The sequence below is a fragment of the Mobula birostris genome, chromosome X (genome assembly GCF_030028105.1).
Source record: "Mobula birostris isolate sMobBir1 chromosome X, sMobBir1.hap1, whole genome shotgun sequence".
NCBI classification, from domain to species: domain Eukaryota; kingdom Metazoa; phylum Chordata; class Chondrichthyes; order Myliobatiformes; family Myliobatidae; genus Mobula; species Mobula birostris.
The window spans coordinates 51,896,757-51,924,119 of NC_092402.1; the positions used below are offsets into that span (position 1 = coordinate 51,896,757).

General features: G+C 46.4%; 1 protein-coding gene across 1 annotated transcript in view; it reads left to right on the plus strand.

Annotated features, from left to right (window-relative positions):
• LOC140191511 (low-density lipoprotein receptor-related protein 1-like) overlaps nt 1-27,363 on the plus strand; it is a 293,778-nt gene that overhangs the window by 22,389 nt on the left and 244,026 nt on the right. The window contains exon 2 of the mRNA XM_072248962.1: nt 8,782-8,904. Within this exon, the coding sequence (XP_072105063.1) occupies nt 8,782-8,904 (123 nt within the window). The remainder of the gene's footprint in view (nt 1-8,781; nt 8,905-27,363) is intronic.

A 27,363-nucleotide genomic window follows, 5' to 3' on the forward strand; every position in this document is an offset into this window, starting at 1 on the left:
AGATCCCCCTTCCCCTCTTGCCCATCAACCACACACTCCTCCCACTAGTTTCCCTCCCTCTCTCCCTCCCTTGTTTCCTTTATAGACCTTCCTCTTCTCTCACCTCCACCCATCACTTCTGCCATCATTCTCACTTCCCCCTCACCTAGATCACCTCCAGCTCCTGCTCCACCCTTCCCACAGTTACTACCCCCCCGCAATCTTTCAGTCCAGATGAAGGGTCTCTGCCGGAAATGTCAACTGTCAATTTCCATCCACAGCTGCTGCCCGACCTGCTGAGTTCCTTCGGTATTTTCTGTGTAGATGCAAAAGGAGGATTGTTTCAAACTGTAGCTTGGTGCACCTGCTGGAACATAAAAGGGCATGGGAGCAAGCCCTTCATCCCACAATGTTGTGCCAAGCGAATTAAACAAATAATTAGATGCCAAACTAAACCAATCCCTAATGCCTACACGAAGTCTGCATCTCTCCATTCCTGTGCACATCCATCTACCAATCCGAGAGCCTTTTCAACATATGGTACCTGTCTCCACCACCACCACCACCTCTGGCAGCACATTTTAGATGCTCAACATTCTGTGTTTTGCCTCTTGTACATCTCTATCAGGTCTCTCTTCAGCTTCTGCCTCTCCGGAGAAAATAAGCCAATTTTGTCCAACCTCTCCTTGTAGCTCATACCCTCTAATTCAGGCAACCTCTCCAGAGCCCCCACACCCTTCCTGTAAACAGGGTGACCAGAACTGAATGGATTATTCCATTCTGTGTAGTCCTCCGCACATTGAGGACGCAGAAATACTTTTACTTGAGTAATGTTGTAATTAGGCTTTGTAGAACTGAAGAATAGAATTACAAATTTAATTAATGTTCTGAAAGCTGATTAAGGGCATTTAAGATCAAGGGTTCATTAAAGTCACAGGATAAACATCAGATGATATGGAGGGGGCTGGGACTGTTGGCACACTGGTGTGGGAGGTGGAGCTGCTGTGTCTCAGTTCTGGAGACCCGTGTTCAATCTGGACCTCGGTTACATATGTGGAAATTGCATGTTCTCCCTGTGACCCCGTGGGTTTCCCACAGGTGCTCCGGTTCCCTCCCGTGTCTCAACCACATGCGGGGTTGGGTCAGTCTGCTCTGAATCCTCCTCTGGTGTGTGTGGATGATGGATAGAATTTGGGAGGGAATTGATGGGAATGGAATGAGATTGGTAGTTGATGGTTGATAAGGATGGTGGGCTTGAAGGGCTTGTGTTCGTGCTGTCTTACTCTCTGTAACCACAATATACATTTTAACACATGCAGCAAAGGGTGTGGAGACGCAGGGAGATGTCCAAATCAGGTTTATTATCACTGCCTAATATGGTGTGATATGTGCTGTTCAGCGGCAGCAGTACAATATAAAGTTATAAATTACAAATTACCAAGTGATGCAAAAAAAAACACAAAATAGTGTTCATGGACTGTTCAGAAATCTGACAGTGGAAGAAGCTGTTCCTGAATCATTGAGCGTGAGCCTTTTAGACTCCTTTATTTCGTTCCTGATGGTGGTAATGAGAAGGAGGCATAGCTTAGGTTGCGAAGGTTCTTAGCGATGGGTGCCTCCTGAGGCACCGTCTCTTGAAGATGTCCATGATATGATAGGGAGAGTTGTGTCCATGATGGAGCTGGCTGAGTTTACAACCCTATGCAACCTCAGCATTGGAGCCTCCACACCAGGTGGTGATGCAACCAGTCAGAATGCTCTCTGTACAGCAATAGAAATAAGTTAGTAAAATACTTAAAATACACCTGAGGTGAAGATATATAATTGCCCCCACACACACCTCTCTTCTCCCCTCTTCCATCAGGTAAAAGATCCAAAAGTCTGAAAGCACGTAGCACCAGGCTCAACCCTATAGCTTCTACCCTACTGTTAAAAGACTGCTCAACAAATTCCCTAGTACCTTAAATTGGATTTTTGACTTTACAATCTACCTCATCATGATCTTGCAGGTTGTTGTCTGTCTACACTGTACTTTCTCTGTAACTGTAACACTTTATTCTGCATTCTGTTATTGTTTTACCTTGTTCTATCTCAACACACTGTGTAATGATCTGATCTGTATGAACAGTTTGGAAGACAAGCTTTTCATTTCACCTCGGTAGATGTGACAGTAGTAAACCAATTCTAATGTCAATCTTTTCAAGTTTGTACAGCAGGTGAACAAGCCTTTTGGTGCCCCCCCACGCACTGGTCCAACCTACGTTCTGTGTGTTGCTTGTACCTGGGTGCTTATGATGGTGCTACAAGTTTTCTATTGTAAAATGTATTTAACTTGCAGGACTGAACCCTTTAACTGGAGACTGTCTATATTGTCAAATAAGGTGGTACTGGAATTGGTTTATTACTGTCACGTGTACTGATACAATAAAAAGCTTGTCTTCCATACTGCTCATACAGATAGATCATTTCACAGTGTATTGAGGTAAAACAAGGTAAAGCAATAACAGAATGTAGAATAATGTCACAGTTACAAAGAGAGTGCAATGCAGATAGACAGTAAGGTGCAAGAACCAGGGCAAGTAAATCTTGACCTCAACAATCCATCTTATCGCACTAGGAGACCATTTAATAGTCTTAGATCCTTGAGTCTGTGGTCCTGATTTCCGTATCTTCTGCCTTGTAGGAGAGGAGAGAATGTCTGGTGTGGGTGGGGTCTTTGCTTATGCCGGCTGCTTTACTGAGGTAGCGAGAAGTGTCCGGGTGGGATGCCTTGGGAGGTCAGGATGGAGTCCAGGTCTCCCTAGACATGAGGCAGTGTCTCCTGTTGGCTTGGGTGCCCCAATGAGCTGGAGGCAGTTTCTGAATAGAGGCCATTGATGGCAGGGAGCTTTGTCAGATATGTTTAGTCTGCCAGCTTAGAGGATTACCGGGACGTTGTTTCCCCTCTCTGGCAAGAAGGAAATGAATTGAAGCCTTCTCCAGCTGACATTGTTGATCAGACTGGCCTTGCTGCTGAGAGGTTTATTGGGTTTTATGTTTATGCAATGCTGGGGATAATACTGCGTTTATTGCCTTTCTAAATTGCCTGCTTGAGATAAACGGCTGGTTCTCAAATGCTGCTATTTCCACAGAACGGATTAGCCTACCAGCTTGTTTCTGCCGCTCTGATTGTGGCTTGAAAGGTCTTGAGCAGTAAATTTGGCCCATTGCTCATTTCTCAGGTATACAGGTATGTTTTGTTGATTCAAGGGAAGTGGGTTTCTCAGGCTGAGCCAGCATTTAATTGCCCATCCCTAGTTGCCCTTGAGAAGGTGGTGGTGATGATACTTTTCTACTGGAAAGAACACAATTAGAACAAACAAAAGTCCATTGTAATACAAAGTGGTCACGGTGTTACTGTATTGAGATGGTGGTCAAGGTTGTGCTGGTTGGTTCAGGAACCGAATGATTGAAGGGAAGTAGCTGTTCCTGAACCTGGTGGTGTGAGACTTCAGGCTTCTGTACCTCCTGCCCGATGGGAGCTGTGAGAAGATGGGATGGCCCGGATGGTGGGGATCTCTGATGATGGATGTTGCCTTCCTGAGGCAGCACCTCCTGTAGACACTACCCATAGTGGGGAGGGAGGGATGTGTCCGTGATGTGTTTATAGGGCAGAGTCCACAACTCTCTGCAGCTTCTTACATTCCTGTGCGTTTGAATTGCCGTATCAGACCATGATACAAACAGTCAGGACACCTCCAACAGTACATCTGTAGAAAATTGTTCGTGCTTGGTGACAAGTTGTGGACCCAGCTCAGCACATCTGCAGACTTTCCTTTTCATGGACTCTGTCTACGCCTCTGCAGCTTCAGGCATTCTGCTTTGTATTTCTTATGGTTGTGCAAGACAGTAACAAGAGAAATGAGCTTCTGTGAGTAGCAAGTCAGGCAATACACAATGACTGCTCAATTAGTAAAAAACACACCACAGTTTTCTTGTGTGCTTTTGATGCCATTCATAAGACTAAGTAAAGAGCAGGAACTAACTCTGCCATCGTACGAGTGAGCATGAACATATGTCAGACCTTTGAATTTAATGATGTGGGAACTTGTATGTAGGGGTTGTTCCAGATCTGCTCATTAAACCCCCCTCCTCCCCCCCCCCCCCCCACCTGTTTCCTGCTTTTGGAACTCCAGTAAAATTTGACAGTGAAGGATGGTTTGAGCAAGTTGGGTGAAGCATTATAATATTCAGCTGGTTTTAAGGAGCACAAACATGAGATTCTGCTGATGCTGGAAATCTTGAGCATGGAAATGCTGGAGCAACTCTGCAGGTCAGGCAGTGTACGGAGGGGGATAAGCAGTTGATGTTTTGGGCCGAGACCCTTCGACAGGACTATCGACCCGAAATGTCAACTGTTTATTCCCCTCCGTAAACGCTACCTGACCTGCTGAGTTCCTCCAGCATTATGTGTGGTTTTAAGGAGAGTTTGCAGTTTTGGTTACCTCATTACAAGAAGGGTGTGGAGACTTTGAGAAGGGTGTAGAAGAGGTTTATCCAGGATTAGAGGGCATGAGCTACAAGGAGAGGCTGGCGAAACTTGTTTTTTTTTCCTGAAGTAACATAGACTGAGAGGCCACCTGATAGAAGTTTGTAAGATCAGGAAAGATACAGATAGAGTAGACAATCAGTATCTCTTCTCTCTCTTCTTCCCCCCCCCCCCCCATGTAGAAATGCTTAATACTAGAGGGCAAAGCTTTTAAGGTGAGAGGGAGGTAAATTGGCTCATGACAGTAAAACTTGGTTTTACATTCCATCCATACAGATCAGTACATTGAGGTAGTACAAAGCCACAGACAATACCAAAATGTAGAATGAAGTGTTACAGTTACAGAGAAAGTGCAGGCAGATAAGGTGCACGGGCCACGGGGAGGTAGACTGAGAGCTCAAAAGTGCATTTTATTGTATTGGGGCACCACTCAGTAAACATACAGTGGGATAGAAGCTGTCCTTGAGCATGGTGGACGTAGTTTCAGGATTTTGTATCTTCTGCCTGATAGGAGGGGAGAAGAGAGAATGCCTGGAGTGGGTGGGGTTTCTGATTATACTGGCTGCTTTACTGAGGCAATGTGAAGTGTAGACAGAGCCCTTAACATTGCCCTCAACCACATCTCTTCTGTTTCATGCACGTCTGCTCTCACCACATCCTCCTGCCACCCCTCCAGGGATAGGGTTCCTCTTGTTCTCACCTATCACCCCACCAGCCTCTGAGCCCAGCACATGATTCTCTGTAACCTCCGCCATCTCCAATGGGATCCTACCACCAAGCACATCTTTCACTGCTCCCTACTTTCTGCAGGGATCACTCCCTACATGACCCTTTTGTCCATTCGTTCCTCCTCACTGATCTCTCTCCTGGCACTTATACTTGCAAGTGGAACAAGTGCTATACCTGCCCCTAAACCACCACCTTCACTACCATTCAGGGCCCCAAACTGTCCTTCCAGGTGAAGCAAAACCACCTGTGAACCTGTTGGGGTTATAGATCTACAACATAATTTCCTGACTCTTGATTCAAGACTCTTTTAAAACTGGTCAGGCTGCACTTGTAGTATCGTGTGCAGTTCTAGTCTCCCCATTACAGAAGGGTGTGGGGGCTTTGGAGAGGGTGCAGAAGCTGTTTACCAGGATGCTGTCTGGTTAGAGAGTCTGGAGTGGTGACCTGTTAGAGGTTTATAAGATTGAGAGGCACAGATAAAGTAGACAGGTAGTGCCTTCTCTCCCCCACCCGGGGTGGAAAAGTGTAATAGCAGAAGGCATGCCTTTAAGGTGAGGGGGGAAGAGTTAAAAAGGAATGTGCAGGGCATGTTTTACGGTGATGGGTGCCTGGAATGCACTGCCAGGGGTGGTGGTGGAGAAAAATATGATAGAGGTGTTTAAGATGCTCTTGGATAAGCACATGGATATGCAGAGTATGGATGAATGTGGATATTGTATAAGCAGAATGGGTTTGTTTGGTTTGGTGTTTAATTGCCAGCTTAATTAATTTGGCACAACTGGTGGGCTGAAGGGCCTGTTTCTGTTCTGTGCTGTTCTACCTTCCCCTACCCTTGGAAAAGACTGTTGATTGTCCACTTTATCCATGTCCTTCATAATCCTATAGACTTCAGTCATGTCACTCCTCAGCCTCCTTTGCTCTAGGGAAGCCAGCCCCAGCCCGGAGCTCCTTTTTCCAGACAACCTCCCCTTGTCCTGTCTCTCACTTGCAGCCGAGTCAGGTTCAATCCAAGGAACCTTTCCTCAGGTGTTGTGGGCTGGGCCTCACTCCTTACATGGACCACCTCATGCCCGAGGGAAGCGTCTCTACCCCGTCCCCCGTGGTCTGTGACTAAACGTGCATTGTTCTCACAGATCGGTTATCCAGCACGCTTTATTACAATGCAGCCTGTGTGCCACTGGTTAATGAGGTCAGAGGACTTACTGAGCTGGATACTTCGAGTTTGTGTCCAGAATTTTGATAGCCCTATTGCTTTGTTTACTCCGCAAGAGGCTTTGGCACATTGTGTTTTTCCATCCCTGCATGGAAATAGAAGGCCACTTGGCCCATCAAACCTGTCCCACCTCGTAATGCAAATCTGGCTGATCTGCCCAGGTCCTTCTGTGCTACAGTTCTTGGTTTTCATCTTTTGACCATTAATTTCCTCACCCTCCCCCAACAGGTGAAGAACACTTTGCATATCATGCATGCAGATCATTTCATCACATTAGTACATTACGATAGAACAGGGGTAAAAAAATAATAATGCAGAATAAAGTGTCACAGTTACAGAGAAAGTGCAGGCAGACGATAAGGTGCAATTGTCAAGGTAAGATATATTGGGAGATTGAGAATCCATCTCCAGTGTACAAGAGGTCCTTGTATATCTTTCGTCTGGTTTCAGTGATAGGAGGTTCACCAGGTTGATTCCAGAGAAGAGGGGTTTAGACAATGAGGAGAGGTTGAGTTGCCTGGGACTGTACTCACTGGGATTTAGAAGAATGAGAGGAAATCTTATAGAAACATATAAAATTATGGAAAGGATAGATAAGATAGAGGCAAGAAAGTTGTTTCCACTGGTAGGTGAGAACTAGGGGACATAGTCTCAAGATTTGGGGGAGTAGATTTAGGATGGAGATGAGGAGGAACTACCTTTCCCAGAGAGTGGTGAATCTGTGGAATTCTCTGCCCAATGAAGCAGTGGAGGCTACCTCAGTAAATATATTTAAGTAATTTTTTGCATAGGGGAATTAAGGGTTATGGGGAAAAAGCAGGTAGGTGGAGATGAGTCCTTGGCCAGATCTGTAAAAAGTAAATTTGTGAGGGTTAATGAGGTCATGTAGAACTTCCTCAGCCTCCTGAGGAAGTAGAGGTACTGATGAGCATTTTTGGCCATGGCATCTACGTGACTGGGCGAGGACTCTTTAACTTCCCCTGTGACTAGGCCTTCATCCCTCTCATGGGGGGGGGGGAGGTGGAAGAGAATTCCAGACATTCCCCGCCATCTGGGAAGTTGGCCCCAGAGCTTGGGGTTAAATGACCCAACCCACCCCCTAATCCTGTAACTGTCCCCTTGTTTGAGACTCTTTCACCAGTGGGAACATTCCCACTTTATAATTTCCTTTTAAAATCTGTTGAAGTAAATGTATTGTTTAGTTTCACATACACAAGTACATTGTGCACAGGTGCAATGGAAAGCTATTAGATGATAAAGTATGTAAAGGGTTAACATGGTCAATTAAACAATAGCAGCCTGCTTTTATGTAAGAAACCGATGATGATCAACAGATGTGCTAAGCCATGCTGAGCCATATTTCTTGCAGTTAGTGCTTCAAGGTCCTTGTCTCTTTGTGCAGTCATGCACATAGATAAGACTGTTCCAGCCTGCCCTGTGTATGTGGCCACTATATCTATTCTGCAATTTGCCCCTCTGTACTGCACAAAGGTAAGGCCGGCTCCAGTTTGGTATGTGTGGGAGTATCTGAGCAACTATATCTATTCTGTAAAGGGAACTGCCAGTTAGTTGGTGGACAGAGCAGGAACAGTCAGCCTGTTCCTGTTTGAGCGACTAACTGAGGTGCCCCGGAGGCTTTGAATAAAGGTTTACACTTATACGGTTTCTGAGTGAGTTTATCCAGATTCGACTTCCATGTAGAGACACAACATTCATTAAAAAAAAACATTATACAATGTTATCCAAGAAAGAACACTATTAGAGCAAAATCAAAAGGAAATGTTCATTGTAGTGCAAAGTGGTCACATGTTGCTGTACTGAGGAAGTAATCTGGATCCGGTGTTGGTTGGTTTGGGAACCAACTGGTTGAAGGGAAGTAGCTGTTCCTGAACCTGGTGGTGTGGGACTTAAGGCCTCTATCTCCTGCCTGATGGAAGCTGTGAGAAGATGGCATGGCCCGGATGGTGGGGATCTTTAATGGATGTTGCTTTGTTAAGGCAACACCTCCTTTAGATACTACCGATGATGGGGAGGGATGTGCCTGTGATGTTTTGGGCAGAGTCCACTACCTTCACAGATTCTAATGTTTCTGTGTATCGAATTACCTTAACAGACAGGACATTTCCCACGTACATCTGTAGAAGTGTTCAGTGACAGACTGATCCTTCTGAGAAAGTAGAGACGCATTCCTTGTGATTGCGTCTCTGTGCTGGGGCTGCAACACTTTCAGCAGTACATCTAAAGTGTATAGGTTCCCTGTGCTGTTTTGTCTGGGTTGGTATTGTTGAGAATTGTCCAGGTCCTTGACTGTTTGCTCACCTTCTCTCTCCAGCACAGAAAACTTGCAGTCCCAAACAGTTTGTGTGCAAGGACGGGATAACCTGTATATCAAAAGGCTGGAGGTGCGATGGAGAGAAAGACTGTCCAGACGGATCGGATGAAACGGCAGACGTCTGTAAGTACCAGCTGGTCCTTGACCTTGGTTTGATGGAATGGATTAGGAGTGGGGTCTTTATAACAGCAGGGTAGAATCTGCCCTTGAGCCCGGTGGAACGTACTTTCAGGCTTTTGTATCTTCTGCCTGATGGGAGAGGTGGGAGGAGAGAGTGTCTGGTTTGGGTGGGGTCTTTGATTATTCTTGCTGCTTTACTGAGGCAGTGAGAACTGTAGACAGAGTCCATGGAGGGGAGATTGGTTTCCGTGATGTGCTGAGCTGCGTCCTCAACTCTCCGCGACTTCTTGCAGTCACAGCAGAACATTTAATGTACCAATGATGCATCGATTTTTTAAAAAATTGGTGAGTGATATAGGGGACATTCTGAATTTCTTCAGCCTCCTGAGGAAATATATGTGCCTCTGTGTGAGACAGAATCTGGCAGGGATTCATCTCAATGTGAGGAGAATAAGGCACAATTGGTGCAGATGTGTTCTTGATGTTCACCATGGCATTGGTGGGCTGAAGGGCCAGTTTTTGTTCTCACTTTTGCACTGGAGAGAGAGTACTCAGCAGATCAAACAACACCTGACATTTCAAGTGGGAGCCAGATTAACCCCACAGGTAATCTGCAAGATTGTAAAAATCTGTCTGGTACGTCACCTAACAATGTGTCTATCGACTCCCTCTTGTCAGATTTAGACGTTAAACTTGTGTTTTGAAAACACGGCAGATCCTTACAAGTGGAATTTGAGAAGCTGGGGCTCCGTTCGCTTTTGTCTGAAGTCTTGTAATTATCCAGAGGGCCTGGCTCACCCCTCGTGATCTGTGTGGAAGTAATTAATTGGTGGCTTGTATCAAGTTTTGTGAGGTGAAACTTAAGCTGGTGGAGTTGATCTGCCAGGGACAAAGCAAATGTGTACCTCTTAGTGACAGGAAGGGGTTTGGCCGCACAGCAGGAGGGGTGATGGGGGTGTGCCTTACTACAGGAGGTGCCGTGTATGGAGAACACTGGAAGTAATTCAAATCCACATGCATATTTGTCAGTGACCTGGGGATAATATCAGTGAGATTTATTAACACTTTGTCAGATGACATGAAGTATTTTGTTTTGTGGCAGTAATATAGTGCAAAGATGGAAAATCACTATAAATTACAGAAGTAAGTGGTGGAAGGAAAAAGAAATAACAAGGTAGTGTTCACACATTCGTGGGCCATTCAGGAATCAGATGGCAGAAGAGGAGAAGCTGTTCCTGAGTGTGGGTCTTGAGACTCTTGTACTACCTTTCCACTTCTGATCCCTCTGAGGACTTCAGGAAGGGGAAGTCCTCAGTCAATTTCTTTGTCTTATTGATGTTGTTGTGACACTGACACCACTAAATCAATTTGATCTATCACACTCCTGTACGTCTCCTCATTTGAGATTCTGCTGACAACAGTTGTGTCATCGGCAAAGTTATAGATAGTGTTTGCCCTGTGCTTTGTCACAGGCAAATGAGACTGGCTTAGATCGGAGTTTTGGTTGGCTCAGAGCAGTTGGGCTAAAGGGCCTGTTTCTGTGCTGCGTGATGGAGGTCTCATTGTGATGTCCTCTTGCTGAGAGGTTGCGTCAAAATTGTTTCAATGTTTCACCACCTTACTGGGATCCCTGTTCCTATATATTATGGTCCTGTGGTCTGAGTACCAAGCTGAAGTCAGTAAACAGCATCCTGATATATGAGACACCATTTTCTAGATGGGACAGGACGGAGACTGTGGCATCATTAGTGGACTGATTTGAGCGATAAGCAAACTGGAAAGGGTCCAATGTAGCAGGAAGTTGGGATTCAGTGTGATATATAACCAGCCACTCAAAGCATGACATTATTGTTGAGGTCAATGCTACAGAGCACATATCCTTTGAAATGATAACACCGAGGAATTTAAAGTTGCTGACCCTCTCCACCGATAAGGACTGGCTCCACTCAGCCAGATTTTCAATCTCCCTCCGTTGAGGCTACTGTCTTGTGCACCCGGGATGATGGTGGTCGCCTTGAAGCCTGTGGGGATAGTGGACTGTTCCAGAGGGATGTTGAAGATGTCTGTTAGAACCTCTTAACTGGGCTACACAGTCCCTCAGCACCCGACAGCTGTGTTATCAGGCCCCACAGCTTTACGTTGGCTGACCCTGGCTAGGGTCTTCCTCGCATCAGCTGTGGCCAGATCAGCTAGGGCCTGCTCCTCAGAGATGGGTGTGTTCTTCCTCACTGGCACAAACTGAGGGTAAAAGACCAGTCACCCAGCCTGTCAGGAGGGAAAGTGTCATTGTTGTTGGTGCATGTGGGGGACTTGTAGTCTGTTATGGTCTGAATACCCTGCCACATATGCCCCGTGTCTCTGGTGTCACAGAAATGGCTGTCTGTGAATAATCCTGTTTTGCCTTTCTGACAGTGCGGGAAAGCGCAGCTCTTGCTGACCCGAGAGCTGTCTTATCACACACAGGAGAAAATCTGCCGATGCTGGAAATCCAAGCAACGCACGCAAAATGTGGGAGAAACTCAGCAGGTCAGGCAGCATCTGGGAAAATAGTACAGTCGACATTTCGGGCTGAGACCCTTCATCAGGATTGAAGAAGGGTCTCGGCCCAAAACGTCGACTGTTTACTCTTTTCCATGATGCTGCCTGACCTGCTGAGTTCCTCCAGTATTTTGTGAGAGCCACCTTCTCCCCTGATCTAAAGGCAGCATCCTGATCCCTCAGCCGTGCCTGGAGCTCTCCTGATTTGCGCTCACGTAGATGTGATTAATGACGGTAATACGTATCCAGCCACAGGTCTCTCATACTCATTGGTGTTAATATAGGTAGCCGACTCCCTGAGCATACTCCAGTCCGTGTTTTCCAAACAGTCCTGTACCGCTGAGGTTGCTCCTTCTGGCCAGTTGTTTATCTCCCTTTGAACTGGTTTAAATCAGTTGTTGGTATGCAGGATTGAGCATGATAGATAAGTGGTCAGAGTTGTTTCATACACACCAGGAATGTTGGTATCAACCTGGTCTAATATGTTCTGAACCTTGGTAGCCAAGTTAACATGCTGATAGAATTAGGCAGGCCTGTTTTTAAGTTAGCATGGTTAAAGTCGGCAACATCAGGGTGTGTGGTTTGCAGGTCAGGAATGGCATCTCCTCAGTATTAGCATGGGGGAAGGGGGGTGTGTACAGTCACAATCATAATAGTAATGAACTCCCTCAGTAAATAGAGGGGCCTGCACTTCACCTTTAAGAATACTACCATAGTGGGCCGTCACTACAGAAGCGTTCACACACCAGTTCTCAATAACATAAACGCATGCACCTTCACCATGAGTCTCGCCAGAGATCATGGGGATTCTGTCGGTCCAAAAAGAGAAGAAATCCACTTGTTTGGGGTGTTGTCCTGGAAGCACGTTTCCGTCAGGATGAGCGCACAGCGGTCTTTCAGCTGGCGCTGATTCAGTGTCAGACGCAGGTAATCTAGTTCATTTTCCTGCGGTCGAATGTTTGAAGGCAGAATTGCTGGGAGATCTGGCCTGTAGGGTTTCGTCTTTAGTCTCGCCAAAGCACTTTCCGCGCTTTTGTATCCTGGCCCACCGCTTCCGACGGCTCTCCCCTGGGTGATCGTAGCAGGTGACAACACGGAACGCAATGAGCCCATGCTGCGGAGCTCCTCTGCTGTCCAGCAACTCGCTAGTGAGGTAGACTTGTAGTACCTGGTGTTCTTAATATCCAGTGATGTCTTGCTATCGTAAAAAAAGACGCAAAGAACGAACAATTACACTATTACTTGGAGCTGGAGTGACCAATGTGACTGCTGTCATCTTCAAGTTGTGCTTCACCTTATGTTTTCCTGCTGACAGCATGTTAGTCTCCATGAGGAAGAGCATAATTGCCGTCTTCTACAAGCAGAAGGGGGAGATGGATGATGTATGGAATTGGAAAGCCATTTCACTGTTGAATGTAGTCTACGTGATCATGACCAAGGCCATCACCAACAGGTTCAAGTCTGCTCTGGGACAGGTGATCCACCTGGACTAAACCTGTGCAGTACCAGGCAGAAAGATCTTGGCCTGTGCTTCTCTGGGCCTATGTATTGGGGGCGGTGGGGTGGAGGAGTTGATACCTACCTGGTCAGCTTGGACCGGGAGAAAGCCTTTGACAAGGTATCGTACACGTATTCTCCAAAATTGGTTTTAGGGATGGAGGAACAGAGAGGGAGACAGGTTTTGGAAAGCTGCAAAATATAACAGGGTTGTTTTCATGGGTGACTTAAACTTCCTCAATATGTGTCCAGGAAGAATTCCTGACACAGTATGTCTATTGGCAAATTAAAGGAGAGGCCATACTGGATCTGGTTCGAGGAAATGAACTAGATCGGCTGCGAGTTCTCTCGGTGGATGAGCATTTCAGAGATGGTGACCACAATTCCCTGACCTTTGCTACAGCTATAGAGAAGGTATGTGTTAAGTATTTAATTGAGGGAGGGGGAGTTATGATGCTATTAGGCAGGAACTGAGGAGCATAAATTGGGAATGGGTGTACTCAGGGAAATACACAATGGAAATGTGGAGGTTGTTTAGGGGGCACTTGCTGGAGGTTCTGGGTGGATTTATCCCATTGAGGCAGGGAAAGGATGGTAAGGCAAAGGAACGATGGTTGACAAGAAATGTGGAACATCTTGTCAAGAGGGAGAAAGAAGCTTACTTAAGGTTTAGGAACCCACGATCATGCAACCCTCAAGAGTTATAAAGTAGCTAGGAAGGAGCTGAAGAATGAGCTTAGGAGACTGAAAAGGCCTTGGTGAGTAGGATTAAGGAAAACCCTAAGATGTTCCAGACATACATGAAAAACAGCTCGATGGCGAGAGTGACAGTTGAACCAATCAGGGATAGTAGAGGAAACATGCCTGGAGTTGGAGGAGGTAGGTGAAGTCCTTATTAAATACTTTGCTTCAGTATTCACCAGTGAGAGGGTCCTTTATGAATGTAAGGACAGTGGAAAACAGGCTGATGTGCTACAAACACGTTGACATGAAGAAAGAGAATGTGCTGAAACTTTTGAAAAATACTTGGTGATAAACAAATGCCCTGGTCTGGATGGGATATTCCCCAGGTTATCATGGGAAGGAATGATCTATACATCTGCACTGGCAGCAATAGTAGTACCAGATGATTGGAGGTTGGAAAATTAGATGAGGAAGTGGAAGGGTCAGTTACTAAGTTTGCAGAGTTTACTAAGTTGGTGATAGTAGATAGTGTAGGTTATCGTAGGTTACAGTGGGACATTGACAGGATACAAAGCTGGGCTGAGAAGTGACAGATTGTGTTCAAGCTGGGAAGAGTGAAGTGATTAATCTTAGAATGCTTAATTTGAAAGCAGAATGCAGAGTTCATGGCAAGATTTGTAGCAGTATGGAGGAACAGAGATCTTTGGGGTTTATGTCCACAGCTCCCTCAAAGTTGCTGCATAAGTTGTGGCCTTCATTGGTCAGAGGATTGGGTTCAAGAGCTGCGAGGTAATGTTGTAGCTGCTTAAAACTCTGGATGGACCACACTGGGAATATTGGGTTCAGTTCTGGTCGCTTCATAATAGGAGTGATGTGGAAGTTTCAGAGAGGGTGCAGAGGGGATTTACCAGGATGCTTTCTGCATTAGAGAGTGTGTCTTATGAGGATGAGTTGAGCTAGCTTGGGCATTTCTCTTCAGAGCGAAGGAGCATGAGAGGTGACTTAACAGAGATTACAAGACGATAAAAGACATTGACAGAGTGGAGAGACAGACTTTTTCCCAGGGTGGAAATGGCAAATACAAGGGGACATAATTTTAAGGTGTTTAGAGGAAAGTATATGGGTGGGGGGAATGTCAGGGTTAAGTTTATTAGAGTGGTGAGTCTGGAATGCCTTGCCGGGGTGGTGGAAGTTGGATACATTGGGGTATTTATATAGGCATATGGATAATGGAAAATGGAGGGCTATGTAGGAGGGAAGGATTAGATTGATGCAAGATAAAGATAAAAGGTTGGCACAATGTCATGGGCTAAAGGGCCTTTACTGTGCAATAGTGTTCAATGAATCAGTAATTGGATCTAACTGCTTTATGTAAACATCTGCCATGCAGTCCAATTCAATGGGCGTGAAAAAGATAACTCCATTAAGTCTGGCGTCAGACAAGGTTGCCCACTTTCCCTGTTTGGTGTGCTGAACAGAAACCTTTGCCAAAGCCATGAAGAAGGCTGAGAGCACAAGAGATGATGGCCAGGCAGTGCGGGGCCCCAGGTAAAACCTTGGATTGATCACAGAGTTGGCATTGTGGACCAGGGTTACCCACGTGGAGAGTTAAAGATGTCCTTTGGTCTGCCAGTACATTGAGACATCCATGGAGGAATGCTGGCGACCGGCCCATTGGGGGCTACAGGAGTACATGCAGAGGGGACGCACTGCAGGTTGGAGTGGCAAAAGTGCGGTTGGTGTTAGAAATATAGATAAGCTAAACACTCCATCGTCTATGAACAAAAGATTGGAAAGGAAATGCGGGGTCTTTTCTTGTAAATAAATATTTGTTTGGTTTAAAAACAGTGGTTGTGCAATTAAAGTGAGTGACCCTCCCATACAGTGCCTGCCCAGTAACAGTGACACTCAACCTAAAGAAGTAACTGTAGAGTTCCAGAGAGTGACCCTCGCCCTGGATGGAAAAAGTGACACTGTACAGTTACGCAGTTAGTGATCCTCACCCTGAAAAAACAATGATTCTGTACAGTACACAGTGAGTGACCCTCACCCTGAATAAACAGTGACTCTGTACAGTTACACAGTTAGTGACCCTCACCCTGAATAGACTGTCTCTCTGTACAGTTATACAGCGAGTGACCCTCACCCTGAATAAACAGTGACTCTGTACAGTTACACAGTGAGTGACCCTAACCCCAACCCCCAATGGACCGTGCACCCCAACTAAACTGGACAGCACTCCAAATAACCCAAACCACACCCCACAAAAGAGTGTGCTAACCCTAACCCTAATATGTAACACCGACTCCCACCGTCCCCTCTCACACCCCACCATCAGCCCGGGTGCTCTTTCAATCACTCCCTCCACTGCAAGATCCCACAGCCCCACCTCCCAGCCATACCCCTAATCCGAACACCTCCAACCCTCCTACACACTTCCATAAACCTGAACCCTCTCCCCATCAAGGGGATAAATTCACCCAATATCACCAGCAGTTCAGCTCCTATTTCAGCCCTCCCCCCTACTGCAAGGGCCCACAACACCCCCCCCCCCCCCGGCAATGTCATTTGCCACCCTACCTCCCTTCGCCATGAATCCTCAACCCCCATTACCTGACTTTACCCCCGGGCCTGTCCCTCCCCATAACACCCCTCAATTAGCTATTACACAACCCCCAGATCACAGAACCCAGTCCCTAGAAAACAACCTCCAAATCTAAAACACTATCTATAAGCAATAACTCCACCATTTTAACTTAAACTCCAGAATGGAGGTTAATGAGAAGGAAGATCCCAATAAAGGCAATTCGGGGACCGAGATGATGACAATGTGGGCCAAAAACAAAGTGGCAGGGTGAAGTGATACTGCACCTCCAGTACGAGATCCACAAACACTAGAGGGATAATTTGCCGACTGACCACAGACTTGCACCCTAACCCAAGCAGCATAGTTATCATGGACAAATAGCAATACCTATTTGAGGCACACAGACAATTAAACAACACGGAGCACTACACTAAACTAAAGGAACCCATATACTGGGCAATACACACAGAAACTAGGAGCGGAACATTTTGCGAAAACTGGAAAGGACTAGATACCTCGAAGAGAAGCAAGTGGAGTACCTGACAGGGATACAGCAATGAACAAGAAGGTTCTATATCCTCCCTAAAGTACACAAGAACCCAGACTCGTGGACTGTTCTAGGAGAAATACCACCCGGCCGGCCCATCGTGTCAGACTGCAGCAGTGAGTCATATAGGATATCAGAGTATATTGATGCCCTTCTTAACCCACTATGGCAGAAACACTCCAGCTACATCAAGGACACGTACAACTTCGTCCGGATAGTCAATTCCATGTCAGTGCCCCCTGAGGCCATACTCTTCACCATGAACATCGAAAGCCTGTACATCAATATAGAGGTGGTGAGGGATATCCTATGGAAGAACCCTCAGCTAGAGAGACCAGACGAGGCCTTGATAGAACTCCTTCGCCTCAGCCTGATTAAAAATGACTTTGAATTCAATGATGAATTCCACTTACAAGTCAAAGGCACAGCAATGGGAAAGAAGTTTGCTCCAGCCTATGCCAATATATACACGGCAAAGTGGAGGAAGCAGTCTATCGAAAGTGCCCCAAAAAACCCATGTGTCTTTATAGATACCTGGATGACATCTGGGGAGTGTGGACACACTCGGAGGTAGAATTAGAGGAATTTATTCAAATCCTAAACACTCATCATCCACCCATTAAGGTTAAGGCCACAACAAATAGGGAGAAAATTGACTTCCTGGACACTACGGTATTTAAACTAGCACCTGAAAATGGCAGCCAGAAACTAGTCACCAAAGTATTCTTTAAAACCACAGAGACACACACACCCTCCTACACAGGGGGAGCCACCATCCCAAACACACCTTCAGAGGCATTGTCAAAGGACGGCTGACCCAGTTTCACTACATTTGCACCAGGGCAGAGGACTTCCACCAGGCCACTACTATCCTCTTCTCTGCACTTAGACACGGGCTACAGCAGACGGAGACTCAAACACATCAAATCTGACCTTTTAAAAATATCACAAATCCCCGACCACAGGACAACACAACACGGAAACTACCCTTGATAACAGGATACAGTGGGATGGCAGTGAATATCCACAGGACGGTCAAAACACACTTTGAAGAACTAAAAGCGGAAGGGGGGACACTGGGACAATACACCACAGTTTCAGCCTTCAGAAGGGGTAGAAACTTGAAAGACGTATTAGTCAGTACCAAAGTACGAGCAGCGCCAAACTGCAAGGTGGGAAACTGCAGGGCACGCATTTGCCTGCGAATTTCAAAAAGCATACACAACAGAGCTACCGAAAAGTGGGCCGAGATAGAGCAGAGGATAACTTGCGAACAAAAGAATGTAGTATATGCAATCCAGTGTAAACAATGCCGTATTATATACATAGGGGAGACAGGCAACAGCTTGAGAACCAGACTCACAGGACACCTCAGTAATATCACAAGAGGAAACCAAAACAGACCAGTCAGTAGGCACTTCCTGGAGCATGGAATGTACTCCTTAGCAATCCTGGGCCTGGAAACCAACATAAACTGGTCAAACCTCCAAAGAAAAAGAGCAGAGAGGAGATTGATTGAAACACTACAGACGTATTCCCCAAACGGCCTAAATGAGGCCTAAAAAGCTAGGCCAGCAAAATAAAATATATCAACTAGCGGGCCAACACTGCACCCAATAATTTAAAAAATTGAGAAAACTAGAGTAGGTAGGAAACGGAGGATCCCCTTCAGTCACCCACCCAGAAACAAAATTAAGACAGGTGACCATTAAGTAAGAAAGGTACGTCTTACTTTGGAAATAGAGCCTAACAGCTAGGCCCCAGAACAGAACCTAATTCCCCAAATAGTACACCTAAACGGAATAGAGAGGGATAAAGTTAGAAATTATAACTGTGCAAGGGATAACCACTAGGAAGAATAGACTCGTAATGACCAGTTTGAACCAGACACAGCACTCGCCCCAAACCCCTAGCTTCCCCCACCCCATGGGGAAGAATGCATCCCCAGCACATGGCCCTGCCCTGAAACCTAACATATTCATACCCCCATAAACACAATTCCTCTTCTTGCCAGGGGGCCAAACTCACCCCCACACCACCAGTTATACCTCCCGCCGCCCAGCGGACCTCCCTCGGCTCTACCCCCCCCCCCCAACCAAATCCTAACATTGAAAGGGCCACACACCCCAACTAAACCGGACGGCGCCCCAGTGGACCCTGGCCACACCCCCACAAAGGGGCCTACTTAACACTGGATCCCATGCTCCTTTTTTCCCCACCCCCCATGGGGAAGCCTGCATGCACAATCCTCAACCATATCCCTAAACATAACAACTTCACCTATCCTATGCACCCCCATAAACCTGAGCCCTCTCTCCACCAGAGGGCCAAGTTCACCCCACTACTCCATCGGTTTGGGTGCTCTAACCCTAACCCTCCCAACACCGCAAGGTCCTGTGGCCCCACTACCCAGCCATACACCTCAGCCTAATACCTCCAATCCTTCAGCACACCCCCATAAACCCCAGCCCTCTCCCCACATCATCAGTACCAGGCCACCCCATAAATATCCCCAACCCTCTAATTCACCCTAATCCTAACTTCCAATGGACTGCGCACCCCAACTAAACCAGACAGCATCCCAAATAACCCAAGCCATTCCCCCCAAAAAGGGGGTTTATGTAACACCGGCCCCCACCCCACCATCAGCTCGGGTGCTCTTTCAACCACTCCCACCGCTGCAAGGTCCCACAGCCCCACCTCCCAGCCATACCCCTAATCCGAACATCTCCAACCCTCCTACACACTCCCATAAACCTGAACCCTCTCCCAACCAGGGAGCCAAGTTCACCCCACGTCACCAGTACCATGCCACCCTACAAACATCCCCAGCCCTACCCTTCACCCTAACCCTAACTTCCAATGGACAGCACCCCAAATAATCCAAACCACACCCCACAAAAAGGCCAACGTAACAGTCCTTTACCCTACCCCAAACTTAACATCTCCAACCCTCCCACACCCCCATAAACCCAAGCCCTCACCCCATCAAGGGGCCAAATTCACCCAATATCACCAGCAGTTCGGCTCCTGTTTCAGCCCTCCCCCCTACTGCAGGGTACTGCAGAAACACCCCCCCCCCCCCGCAATGCCACCCCACAAACATCCCCAACCCTACCCTTCACCCTAACCCTAACTTCCAATGGACTGCGCACCCAAACTAAACCGAACAGCACCCCAAATAACCCAAGCCACACCCCACAAAAGGGCTGACGTAACAGTCCTTTGCCCTATCCCGGAACCTAACATCTCCAACCCTCCTACACACACCCATAAACCTGAATACTCTCCCCATCAAGGGGACAAATTGACCCAATATCACCAGCAGTTCAGCTCCTATTTCAGCCCTCTCCCCTACTGCAACGGCCCACAACCGCACCCCCCCCCCCCCCGGCAATGTCATTTGCCACCCTACCTCCCTTCGCCATGAATCCTCAAACCCCATTACCTAATTTTAGCCCCGGGCCTGTCCCTCCCCATAACACCCCTCAATTAGCTATTACACAACCCCCAGATCACAGCACCAAGTCCCTATGAAAGAATCACCAAATCCAAAACACTATCCATCAGCAATAACTCCACCATTTTAACTTAAACTCCAGAATGGAGGATAATGAGAAGGAAGATCCCAATAAAGGCAATTTAGGGACCGAGGTAATGACAACGTGGGCCAAAAACAAAGTGGCAGGGTGAAGTGATACTGCATCTCCAGTACGAGATCCACAAACACTAGAGGGATAATTTGCCGACTGACCACAGACTCGCACCCTAACCCTAACCCTAACCCTGAGAAAACAGTGACTCTAAAGTTACACAGTGACCCTCACCCTGAATAAACAGTGACTCTGTACAGTGACACAGTGAGTCACCCTCACACTGAATAAACAGTGACTCTGTATAGTTACACAGTGAGTGACTCTCACCCTGAATAAACAGTGACTCTAAAGTTACACAGTGACCCTCACCCTGAATAAACAGTGACTCTGTAGAATTACACAGGGGGTGACCCTCACCCTGAATAAACAGTGACTCTGTACAGTGACACAGTGACCCTCACCCTGAATAAACAGTGACTCTGTACAGTTACACAGTGACCCTCACCCTGAATAAACAGTGACTCTGAACACTTACACAGTGACCCTCACCCTGAATAAACAGTGACTCTGTACAGTTACACAGTGAGTGACCCTCACCCTGAATAAAAAGTGACTCTGTACAGTTACACAGTGACCCTCACCCTGAATAAACAGTGACTCTGTACAGTTACAGTGAGTGACCCTCACCCTGAATAAACAGTGACTCTGTACAGTTATACAATGAGTGACCCTCACCCTGAATAAACAATGACTCTGTACAGTTACACAGTGACCCTCACACTGAATAAACAGTGACTCTGTACAGTTACACAGTGACCCTCACCCTGAATAAACAGTGACTCTGTACAGTGACACAGTGAGTCACCCTCACCCTGAATAAACAGTGACTCTGTACAGTTACACAGTGAGTGACCCGTACCCTGAATAAACAGTGACTCTGTACAGTTACACAATGAGTGACCCTCACCCTGAATAAACAGTGACTCTGTACAGTTACACAGTGACCCTCACCCTGAATAAACAGTGACTCTACAGTTACACTGTGACCCTCACCCTGAATAACAGTGACTCTGTACAGTTACACAGTGAGTGACCCTCCCCCTGAATAAACAGTGACTCTGTAGAATTACACAGGGGGTGACCCTCACCCTGAATAAACAGTGACTCTGTACAGTGACACAGTGACCCTCACCCTGAATAAACAGTGACTCTGTACAGTTACACAGTGACCCTCACCCTGAATAAACAGTGACTCTGAACACTTACACAGTGACCCTCACCCTGAATAAACAGTGACTCTGTACAGTTACACAGTGAGTGACCCTCACCCTGAATAAACAGTGACTCTGTACAGTTACACAGTGACCCTCACCCTGAATAAACAGTGACTCTGTACAGTTACAGTGAGTGACCCTCACCCTGAATAAACAGTGACTCTGTACAGTTATACAATGAGTGACCCTCACCCTGAATAAACAGTGACTCTGTACAGTTACACAGTGATCCTCACCCTGAATAAACAGTGACTCTGTAGAGTGACACAGTGACCCTCACCCTGAATAAACAGTGACTCTGTACAGTTACAGTGAGTGACCCTCACCCTGAATAAACAGTGACTCTGTACAGTTACACAGTGACCCTCACCCTGAATAAACAGTGACTCTGTACAGTGACACAGTGAGTCACCCTCACCCTGAATAAACAGTGACTCTGTACAGTTACACAGTGAGTGACCCTCACCCTGAATAAACAGTGACTCTGTACAGTTACACAGTGACTCTCACCCTGAATAAACAGTGACACAGTAGTTACACTGTGACACTCACCATGAGTAAACAGTGATTCTGTACAGTTACACAGTGAATGACCCTCACCCTGAGTAAACAGTGACTCTGTACAGTTACACAGTGAGTGACCCTAACCCTGAATAAACAGTGACTCTGTTCATTACACAGTGACCCTCACCCTGAATAAACAGTGACTCTCTACAGTGACACAGTGACCCTCACCCTGAATAAACAGTGACTCTGTACAGTTACACAGTGAGTGACCCTCACCCTGAATAAACAGTGACTCTGTACAGTTACACAGTGACCCTCACCCTGAATAAACAGTGACTCTGTACAGTTACAGTGAGTGACCCACACCCTGAATAAACAGTGACTCTGTACAGTACACAGTGACCCTCACCCTGAATAAACAGTGACTCTGTACAGTTATACAGTGACCCTCACCCTTAATAAACAGTGACTCTGCACAGTTACACAGTGCATGACCCTCACCCAGAATAAACAGTGACTCTATACAGTGACACAGTGAGTGACCCTCACCCTGAATATACAGTGACTCTGTACAGTTACACAGTGACCCTCACCCTGAATATACAGTGACTCTGTACAGTTACATAGTGTGTGACCCTCACCCTGAATAAACAGTGATTCCGTACAGTTATACAGTGACCCTCACCCTGAATAAACAGTGACGCTGTACAGTGACACAGTGACACTCACCCTGAATAAACAGTGACTCTGTACAGTTATACAGTGACCCTCACCCTGAATAAACAGTGACGCTGTACAGTTACACAGGGAGTGACCCTCACCCTGAATAAACAGTGACTCTGTACAGTTACACAGTGACCCTCACCCTGAAGAAACAGTGACTCTGTACAGAGACACAGTGAGTGACCCTCACCCTGAATAAACAGTGACTCTGTAGAGTGACACAGTGACCCTCACCCTGAATAAACAGTGACTCTGTACAGTTATACAGTGACCCTCACCCTTAATAAACAGTGACTCTGAACAGTTACACAGTGCATGACCCTCACCCAGAATAAACAGTGACTCTATACAGTGACACACTGAGTGACCCTCACCCTGAATATACAGTGACTCTGTACAGTTACACAGTGACCCTCACCCTGAATATACAGTGACTCTGTACAGTTACATAGTGTGTGACCCTCACCCTGAATAAACAGTGATTCCGTACAGTTATACAGTGACCCTCACCCTGAATAAACAGTGACGCTGTACAGTGACACAGTGACACTCACCCTGAATAAACAGTGACTCTGTACAGTTATACAGTCACCCTCACCCTGAATAAACAGTGACGCTGTACAGTTACACAGGGAGTGACCCTCACCCTGAATAAACAGTGACTCTGTACAGTTACACAGTGACCCTCACCCTGAATACACAGTGACTCTGTACCAGTTACACGGTGACCCTCACCCTGAATAAACGGTGACTCTGTACATTTACACAGTGACCCTCACCCTGAATACACAGTGACTCTGTACCAGTTACACGGTGACCCTCACCCTGAATAAACGGTGACTCTGTACATTTACACAGTGACCCTCACCCTGAATAAACAGTGACTCTGTACAGTTACACAGTGACCCTCACCCTGAATAAACAGTAACACTGTAGTTACACTGTGACCCTCACCTTGAGTAAACAGTGATTCTGTACAGTTACACAGTGAGTGACCCTCACCCTGAGTAAACAGTGACTGTACAGTTACACAGTGAGTGACCCTAACCCTGAATAAATAGTGACTCTCTACAGTGACACAGTGACCCTCACCCTGAATAAACAGTGACTCTGTACAGTTACACAGTGAGTGACCCTCACCCTGAATAAACAGTGACTCTGCACAGTTACACATTGACCCTCACCCTTAATAAACAGGGACTCTGTACAGTGACCGTCACCCTGAATAAACAGTGACTCTGTACCAGTTACACAGTGACCCTCACCGTTAATAAACCGTGACTCTGTACAGTTACACAGTGACCCTCACCCTGAATAAACAGTGACACTGTAGTTACACTGTGACCCTCAGCCTGAGTAAACAGTGATTCTGTACAGTTACACAGTGAATGACCCTCACCCTGAGTAAACAGTGACTGTACAGTTACACAGTGAGTGACCCTAACCCTCAATAAACAGTGATTCTGTACAGTGACACAGTGACCCTCACCCTGAATAAACAGTGACTCTGTACAGTTACACAGTGAGTGACCCTCACCCTGACTAAACAGTGACTCTGTATAGTTACACAGTGACCCTCACCCTGAATAAACAGTGACTCTGTATAGTTACACAGTGACCCTCACCCTGAATAAACAGTGACTCTGTACAGTTACACAGTGAGTGACCCTCACCCTGAATAAACAGTGACTCTGTACAGTTACAGTGAGTGACCCTCACCCTGAATAAACAGTGACTCTGTACAGTACACAGTGACCCTCACCCTGAATAAACAGTGACTCTGTACAGTTACACAATGAGTGACCCTCACCCTGAATAAACAGTGACTCTGTACAGTTACACAGTGACCCTCACCCTGAATAAACAGTGACGCTGTACAGTTACACAGTGACTCTCACCCTGAATAAACAGTGACACTGTAGTTACACTGTGACATTCACCATGAGTAAACAGTGATTCTGTACAGTTACACAGTGAGTGACCCTAACCCTGAATAAACAGTGACTCTGTTCATTACAGAGTGACCCTCACCCTGAATAAACAGTGACTCTGTACAGTGACACAGTGACCCTCACCCTGAATAAACAGTGACCCTGTACAGTTACACAGTGAGTGACCCTCACCCTGAATAAACAGTGACTCTGTACAGCTACAATGACCCTCACCCTGAATAAACAGTGACTCTGTACAGTTATACAGTGACCCTCACCCTGAATAAACAGTGAATCTGTACAGTTCCACAGTGAGTGACCCTCAGCCAGAATAAACAGTGACTCTGTACAGTTACACAGTGACCCTCACCCTGAATAAACAGTGACTCTGTACAGTTACACAGTGACCCTCACCCTGAATAACAGTGACTGTGTACAGTTACACAGTGAATGACCCTCACCCTGAATAAACAGTGACTCTGTACAGTTACACAGTGACCCTCACCCTGAATAAACAGTGACTCTGTACAGTTACACAGTGACTCTCACCCTGAATAAACAGTGACACAGTAGTTACACTGTGACACTCACCATGAGTAAACAGTGACTCTGTAGAGTGATACAGTGACCCTCACCCTGAATAAACAGTGACTCTGTACAGTTACAGTGACCCTCACCCTTAATAAACAGTGACTCAGTACAGCTACACAGTGAGTGACCCTCACCCTGAATGAAAAGTGACTCTGTGGAGTGACACAGTGACCCTCACCCTGAATAAACAGTGACTCTGTACAGTTACACAGTGACCCTCACCCTGAATAAACAGTGATTCTGTACAGTTACACAGTGACCCTCACCCTGAATAAACAGTGACTCTGTACAGTTACACAGTGAATGACCCTCACCCTGAATAAACAGTAACTCTGTACAGTTACACAGTGACCCTCACCCTGAATAAACAGTGACTCTGTACAGTTACACAGTGACCCTCACCCTGAATAACAGTGACTCTGTACAGTTACACAGTGAATGACCCTCACCCTGAATAAACAGTGACTCTGTACAGTTTCACAGTGATCCTCACCCTGAATAAACAGTGACCCTGTACAGTTACACAGTGACCCTCACCCTTAATAAACAGTGACTCTGTACAGTTACACAGTGACCCTCACCCTGAAGAAACAGTGACTCTGTACAGAGACACAGTGAGTGACCCTCACCCTGAATAAACAGTGACTCTGTAGAGTGACACAGTGACCCTCACCCTGAATAAACAGTGACTCTGTACAGTTATACAGTGACCCTCACCCTTAATAAACAGTGACTCTTCACAGTTACACAGTGCATGAACCTCACCCTGAATAAACAGTGACGCTGTACAGTGACACAGTGACCCTCACCCTGAATAAACAGTGACTCTGTACAGTTACACAGACCCTCACCCTGAATAAACAGTGACTCTGTACAGTTACACAGTGACCCTCACCCTGAATAAACAGTGACACTGTAGTTACACTGTGACCCTCACCCGGAGTAAACAGTGATTCTGTACAGTTACACAGTGAGTGACCCTCACCCTGAGTAAACAGTGACTCTGTACAGTGACACAGTGACCCTCACCCTGAATATCAGTGTCTCTGTACAGTTACACAGTGAGTGACCCTCACCCTGAATAAACAGTGACTCTGTACAGTTACACAGTGACCCTCACCCTGAATAAACAGTGACTCTGTATAGTTACACAATGAGTGACCCTCACCCTGAATAAACAGTGACTCTGCACAGTTACACATTGACCCTCACCCTTAATAAACAGGGACTCTGTACAGTTACACAGTGACCCTCACCCTGAATAAACAGTGACACTGTAGTTACACTGTGACCCTCACCCTGAGTAAACAGTGATTCTGTACAGTTACACAGTGAATGACCCTCACCCTGAGTAAACACTGACTGTACAGTTACACAGTGAGTGACCCTAACCCTGAATAAACAGTGATTCTGTACAGTGACACAGTGACCCTCACCCTTAATAAACAGTGACTCTGTACAGTTACACAGTGAGTGACCCTCACCCTGACTAAACAGTGACTCTGTATAGTTACACAGTGACCCTCACCCTGAATAAACAGTGACTCTGTATAGTTACACAGTGACCCTCACCCTGAATAAACAGTGACTCTGTACAGTTACACAGTGAGTGACGCTCACCCTGAATAAACAGTGACTCTGTACAGTTACAGTGAGTTACCCTCACCCTGAATAAAGAGTGACTCTGTACAGTTACACAGTGACCCTCACCTTGAATAAACAGTGACTCTGTACAGTTACACAATGAGTGACCCTCACCCTGAATAAACAGTGACTCTGTACAGTTACACAGTGACCCTCTCCCTGAATAAACAGTGACTCTGTACAGTTACACAGTGACTCTCACCCTGAATAAACAGTGACACTGTAGTTACACTGTGACACTCACCATGAGTAAACAGTGATTCTGTACAGTTACACAGTGAGTGACCCTAACCCTGAATAAACAGTGACTCTGTTCATTACAGAGTGACCCTCACCCTGAATA